Source organism: Berghia stephanieae, chromosome 8 (genome assembly GCF_034508935.2).
Source record: "Berghia stephanieae isolate SIO BIC M18660-M18661 chromosome 8, UCSD_Bste_1.3, whole genome shotgun sequence".
In the NCBI taxonomy this organism is placed as follows: domain Eukaryota; kingdom Metazoa; phylum Mollusca; class Gastropoda; order Nudibranchia; family Aeolidiidae; genus Berghia; species Berghia stephanieae.
The window spans coordinates 20,113,762-20,121,261 of NC_088367.1; the positions used below are offsets into that span (position 1 = coordinate 20,113,762).

General features: G+C 36.0%; 1 protein-coding gene across 2 annotated transcripts in view; it reads left to right on the plus strand.

The window, feature by feature from the left end:
* Positions 1-7,500, plus strand: part of LOC144978324 (uncharacterized) — a 66,807-nt gene that overhangs the window by 16,796 nt on the left and 42,511 nt on the right. For both annotated transcript variants that reach the window (XM_078924198.1, XM_078924199.1), the window contains exons 3-4: positions 4,017-4,112; positions 4,529-4,630. In XM_078924198.1, coding sequence (XP_078780324.1) covers positions 4,017-4,112; positions 4,529-4,630 — 198 coding nt within the window. The remainder of the gene's footprint in view (positions 1-4,016; positions 4,113-4,528; positions 4,631-7,500) is intronic.

A 7,500-nucleotide genomic window follows, 5' to 3' on the forward strand; every position in this document is an offset into this window, starting at 1 on the left:
CATTTTGTCATTATACTCTGGTGAAAAATGGATACCTGACCGGTGATAGAGTTATCTCTTTCGAAAAGAAAGGTTGCGTTTTTCGCCCTTTGTGTTGCTTTTGGCTTGGAAACCCCTGTAAAAGTCTTTGAACGTATTAAGTGTATTGCGATGGTCTTTTTTATTTTTTTCTTGGTGCTGCAAACAATTTGATTAGGTCTGTCATTAGGGTTAAGCAAAGGTATTGAATCATGCCAGGAACTCTGAATTACGATGTCTTGAACACATTGATTTTGGACACATGGGAGATTCCTGTTGACGTCAGACATCTTGTTTGATGGATTATCCATATTCCTTCATGGAATACCTAGGATACAGTTTCTAATAATGCCGTGGCTTAAGGGCATACATTAAAAAAAAAAGAAAAAAAAAAGAAGAAAAGAAATCAACCCCCCAAAAAACAAACCCACATGGAAACCTTTAATGTCAACAAATTAAGATGAATTGGAGACGAATTGGTATGAAATATGTATTTGAATTCGCGATAGTGACAAGTAGGCCTAAACAGTAAGCAATATGTAATAATAATAATAATAATAATAATAATAATAATAATAATAATAATAATGATAATAATATTAATAATAATAATAATAATAATAATAATAATAATAATAATAATAATAATAATAATAATAATAATAATGATGATGATGATGATGATGATGATAATAATAATAATAATAATAATAATAATATAATAATAATAATAATAATAATAATAATAATAATAATGATAATTATTATATTAATAACAATATAACATAATGAATTTATTATATAGCGCTTAGTTCCAATTAAGATTGCTCACAGGCGCTTTACGTCAACACATTATGTATCATACACACATATAGAACTGACATGTTAAAAACCACATAAATACGATGATAAAATGATAATATATTATAATAAAATACATACTAAGAGTCCAAATTATATGCCCTACAGAAAAGCTCAGTTTTTACTAGTGCCGCGCTGAAGACCGGTCTGGACCGCGGTCCGACGGTCTTTTAGCTGTGAACCGAAGACCGTCCCAGAGGGGAAGACCGGCGGCCGTCCTCACTTCTTATCACCTTTCAACTAGTGCGGGGCGGTCCTTGCAAGGACCACGGTCCTACGGTCTCGCGCCATAGCCTACTACTTCCCCAGCGATTCGTTGCTTCGGTTGCCTATCTTCCACCAATCACCACCCATCCCACTTAATTAATCGCACCCACCCCCTTTGCCATACACTAAACGACACAGACGACCATACAGGCAGACGACCACCAACCTCCACTCCGCAAACCGCCCTTTCGTGTGTGAGATGGGGGGAACAGGAGGCGCACGCCTTGGACGATTCCATTATACGGGGTAAATGGTGGTCAAAGGATTCCCATGAAAAACTAACGTTTTTGGGGGTTCCCTATGAAGATTTAATTTAGCAGATCTTAAATTTCGACATGTCCATAAAGGTGGATAAGTTCTTGAAGATAAAACAGGAGCATAATTGTTTAAGCAATTGAAAACGTGGGTAAGTATTTTAAATTCAATTCTAAACTTTACAGGTAGCCGGTGTAGGTCCTCCAAAATGGGGGTAATAGGCTCGCGCCTTTTAGATAACCTTACCAATCGAGCTGCATTGTTCTGTATCTTTTGGAGTCGATTAATGACGTTATTATCATAACCATAGAGTAAGCTATTGCAATAATCCAGGCGGCTAAATATCAAAGAGACAACAAGAAGTTTAGTGGTATTAATATCAAGAAGCCTTCTAATAGCACCAACAGATCTAAGATAAAGATTGCAGGATCTAGTTACATTAGTGACATGGGTAGACATGTTTAATTTGGTATCAAATAAAACTCTTAAGTTTTCCACACGCTCCAACCAGTTAACTGCCGTACTCTGGAAAAGCAACCATTATCATTTTGGTCCAAAAAAAAAAACAAACTCGTCCTTCACACATTGATCGATTTAAATATTCTTCATCTTGGCAAAAACTCTCAAACCTGTGACTTCGCGAGGTCTCAGGTTTAAGAGTTTTTGCCAAGATGAGGGCCAATGAAATCGATCGATATTTGAAGGACGAGTTTTCTGGCCAATTTATTACATACGAGTTTTTACAGAGTACGGGAGTTAAATGGTTAATAGTGGTTAATGTGCGGCTATGTGGTCTTGTGGTATGACACTCGCTTTCGGATCGGAAGGTCCTGGGTTCGAGCCTCGCTCGGCGCATAGTTGAGTCCTTTGAAAAGGCTCTTTACTAACATTCTCTCACCGTACTCAGGTGTAAAATGAGTACCTGGCCGTTAACAGCGTTGTCTCTGTCGGAAAAAAATGTAATATCGCCTAAGAGGCGTCATGTTTCGTTCTACATGTTACGTGTTGCTGTTGATCAGGGACCCTTTGTAAAGCGCTTTGAGCACGATTAGTGGATATTGCGCTATAAAAAAAAGCTCAATTAAAAAAAAAACATTTAAAAAAATGTTTTACATCGGGATCCCAATGGCTCAGTGGTAGAGCACTCACGCCAGAAGCAATAGGATAAGTATCAATCCATAGTGAAGTCGTGACTATTTTTTACCCTTCTTTGTCCACCCAATAGTAAATCGTTAGCTGGGTCTTTTAGGACAGGCAGAAAGTACTTTGCGATGTACTATCGTCCAATCCGAAGGGTAGTAAGCAATTGCTTCTTTCTGTATAACGCTATGGAAACTGGAAGTAGCTGTTGGTTTTCTAGCTATGAAGGACTACTATCTATCTAATCTCAAGCAAATTTAAATGTCTTGCCAAATTTAATGTGGTTTAAAAAAAATACCAGCCATTGAGGTGCTCTACTTGAATAAAAACGTCTTTTACATTTTGACCGGATTTCATTGCTTCATACATCGAAAGATTAATGTAACCTACAGTTTGTCGAAAACCTTGGATTTTGTAAGTTTTTGAGGACACATTTGGGCTAATTTGAATATGCATATTATATCGATTGCTGTTTGAGGTAAACATGTAGAAAATACAATACAAACAAACAAACAAAAACATTTTATATGAGAGACAGGAAAACTTAAGTAATGAATAATACGATTTCATTCTGCCCCTTTCATTTTCCTGCTTGGACTTCAAGCAAGTTCTTGGTATCATTTACTTTGCATCTCTCAAAAATATTCATGTCTTATGCGTAGCATTTGAACGGCTTACTTGGCGTACTGTGTGATCCAATTTTGCAAATCATAAAACAAATAACACCAATCAATTGTCTAAACCGTATCGTATACGTGTCGAAGTGTAGCCTTCGTAAACTTATACCCTGAAACTGACCAAAAAGTTACGTCAAAAGACAAGTCTTTGACCAAAAAATAAACAACTAAAAAAAAAACAAAAACAAAACAAAATAAAAAAACCCCCCAAAAAAAACAACAAAAAACCCAAACAAACAGACAATGGGTGACATGATTCAAAAACCCACTCATCGTGAGTTGTATATATAAGTTCAACCAATAGGATAACTTGTTTCCTTTATCACTACTAAGATCACATAAGACGGTGCACTGATCGATAAATGACGTCAAAAGACAAGTCATGGTGTCGGACTACAAGAAACAAAATCTACGTTCGAAGACATCAGTGGTTCAGCGGTACGAAGTTTTCGTCATCTGAGAAAAGCAATCACTTGGGATTGGACAGTTGCTGGATGCGTGAGAATGGGCGACATGATTGAAAAACTGGCCCCAGCTTTCTATCAGTGGGCCAGGCAATTTCCAAATATCACCCAACTCGACTCAGATGTAAATGTGTACATGGATCTATGTAGTGACATATATTGTTGGAATGCATGCAAAAAAAAATGTCGTCATGTGTACCGTGTGAAACTGAAATTTTGTGGCCTGCTGGAGAAAAAAAAAATGCAATGTCCTCGCAATGCGCAATATAAATTTTATGTTAACGTTTTATTATAATATTTGATTTTCTCGTCCCTTATGTTTTTGACTCCCCAGTTACAAGAATGTATCAAGATAGGAGATCTTGGTACCGTTAAAGCCATGTTGACTCCTGTCACAGACACACAGATGATCAGGAATATTGAAAATGAAGTAAGCTGTCGTCGTCGTCGTCTTCATCGTCGTGATATTATTATTATTATTATTATTATTATTATTATTATTATTATTATTATTATTATTATTATTATTATTATTATTATTATTATTATCATCATCCTCATCATCAACAACATCTTCTTCTTCTTCTTCTTCTTCTTCTTCTTCTTCTTGAGCACCACAGCATCAGTTTTTATCATCACCCTCACCAACACCACCACCACGACCACCACCACCACCATCATCATCATCTTCATCATCATCATCATCATCCTCTTCATCATCATCATCATCATCATCATCATCATCATCATTATCATCATGATCATCATCCTCTTCATCATCATTATCATCATCATCATCATCATCATCATCATCATCATCATCTTTCGTCTCCCCTTTTCCACCAGTTCACAGATACAGACCCAATCAACTTGGCCATCAATTATGGAGAAGAGAGGATAGCCATATTCCTTGTTGAGAAGGGATTCTCTCTCGACAAACTCTACACGGTAAGTCTATGTAGAGAGGATAGCCAAATTCCTTGGAGAAGGGGTTCTCTCAACGACAAACTCTACACGGTAAGTCTATGTAGAGAGTATAGCCATATTCCTTGGAGAAGGGATTCTCACTCGACAAACTCTACACGGTAAGTCTATGTAGAGAGGATAGCCATATTCCGTGTGGAGAAGGGGTTCTCACTCGACAAACGCTACACGGTAAGTCTATGTAGAGAGGATAGCCATATTCCGTGTGGAGAAGGGATTCTCTCTCGACACACTCTACACGGTAAGTATATGTAGAGAGGATAGCCATATTCCTTGTAGAGAGTATAGCTAGATTACTTGTGGAGAAGGGATTCTCACTCGACAAACTCTACACAGTAAGTCTATGTAGAGAGGATAGCCATATTCCGTGTGGAGAAGGGATTCTCTCTCGACACACTCTACACGGTAAGTATATGTAGAGAGGATAGCCATATTCCTTGTAGAGAGTATAGCTAGATTACTTGTGGAGAAGGGATTCTCACTCGACAAACTCTACACGGTAAGTCTATGTAGAGAGGATAGCCATATTCCTTGGAGAAGGGGTTCTCTCAACGACAAACTCTACACGGTAAGTCTATGTAGAGAGGATAGCCATATTCCGTGTGGAGAAAGGATTGATTCTCTCTCGACACACTCTACACGGTAAGTCTATGTAGAGAGGATAGCCATATTCCGTGTGGAGAAGGGATTCTCTCTCGACACACTCTACACGGTAAGTCTATGTAGAGAGGATAGCCATATTCCGTGTGGAGAAGGGATTCTCTCTCGACACACTCTACACGGTAAGTATATGTAGAGAGGATAGCCATATTCCTTGTAGAGAGTATAGCTAGATTACTTGTGGAGAAGGGATTCTCTCTCGATAAACTCTACACAGTAAGTCTATGTAGAGAGGATAGTCATATTCCGTGTGGAGAAGGGGCTCTCTCTCAACAAACTCACTACGTAAGTCTATGTAGATTTTTATTATTATTATTTATTTATTTATTTTTCGACGGAGAAAACACTGTGACCAGCCACTTACTTTTTTTAAACACCTGGGTATGGTGAAAAATGTGAGTAAAGAGCCTTTTCTAGGAACTCAACTTTGCATCATCCACAAGACTCGAACTCTGACCGGAGCTCTTATACGTTCCGCCTATACCTGTATGATACATATAAGCAGAGGCACGAACTTAAGAGCGTTACCAAGGAACGAGTCCGAAATTTCAAACACAAGAGTTAAAGAATCCTTTAATTGGATTCAATAGTCTGATACCACTTCCGCCCAGCAACGAGCAGCTTTGTTCCAAACAAAGAAAATCGGTACTTTTTATTCTTCATGCTGGCTAGAACTTTTTCACATGTCATGTGATCAGAATGTATAAAAGTCAAAACATGATCAGATTTATAATGTTTTTCTCCTCTGGATACACTTTTATGCTTGTCGGAGAAGTATTTCATAAGGGCGTCCGCCATTGTTCCGATAGTTTAGAACCAGTTACTAAGTTAATATGCGTTAATAAGAGGGAAGTGACGTCACGACTGTTAAAGCCTTTGATCTTCCTTCCAATAACTTTACACACATTGTATCTGATTAACCAGTTAATTGCCATACTCTGAAAAGTCTCGTATATAAGAATTTGGCCAGAAAACTCCACCTTCAAATATCGAGCGATTTTAATGATTCTCATCTTGGCAAAAACTCTCAAACCTGGAACTTCGCGAAACTTGAATGACAAGTTTTTCCAGAGTACGACAGTTAACTGGTTAATTGGTTCGAATTGGAGGCCGGACTATTTGATCTTATGATGAAGTACTAGTGTGACCAAAGTATCATCTTTTCAAAAATAATAAATCGGATACTTGGGGATAAAGATATTTATGAAATGCTTACTTATTATTATTATTATTATTATTATTATTATTATTATTATTATTATTATTATTATTATTATTATTATTATTATTATTATTATTAGTATTATTATAATATTATTATCATTATTGTTATTATTATTATTATTATTATTATTATTATTATTATTATTATTATTATTATTATTATTATTATTATTATTATTATTATATCATTATTATTATCATTATTATTATTATTATTATTATTATTATTATTATTATTATTATTATTATTACAATGGTTTGCGATTACTCTTATGTTTACGACTTTAATGATATAGTCTAGTAAAATAGTGGTTTCTCCCAAGAATAACAAGCTTTATTAAATAAATGCTTATGTAGCTCTCTGATTTAAAGACCGAAAATTTTAAGTTTTCCAAAATTGTTGTAGTTGAAGGCAGGTATGGAGTAGATAGTTTTTTGAAAATTTCTGTACGGCTAGTGTATCAATAATATAGTGCAATTTAATGACCCAAACACCCGAGAAGCAATGGTAATTTATAGGACGTGGATTTAATAAAGGACGGTGTATGTTTATCAATCACTTTCTTGTCCATCTGACATTAATGAAACGGCGGCACTATGAAGTATATCTGTCAAGATAGGGCATAGAATTGCATTCGTAGTTCAAAGTTGTGATTTACTTTCTAGATTAGTCAAATTATATTACTTATAACCGACGTGCACTTATTTGCAGGTCTGATAACCCAATTCCTTATTGGCTCATTGTTATATTGGAAATCTAAAAAAAAAAAAAATTACGCAAAATATTGTCCATTACAACAATGTTAAACTTGGCCCATAGGATGTCAGACCTACATATATGGAAACGTCGCTTATAACTGATCACCTAAACCTATTTTGTAGAAGGAATGCTTTTAGCACTCTCTCCCCATCGACCATTTTATCATCCAATTAAAGAGAGAAAAGTAAAT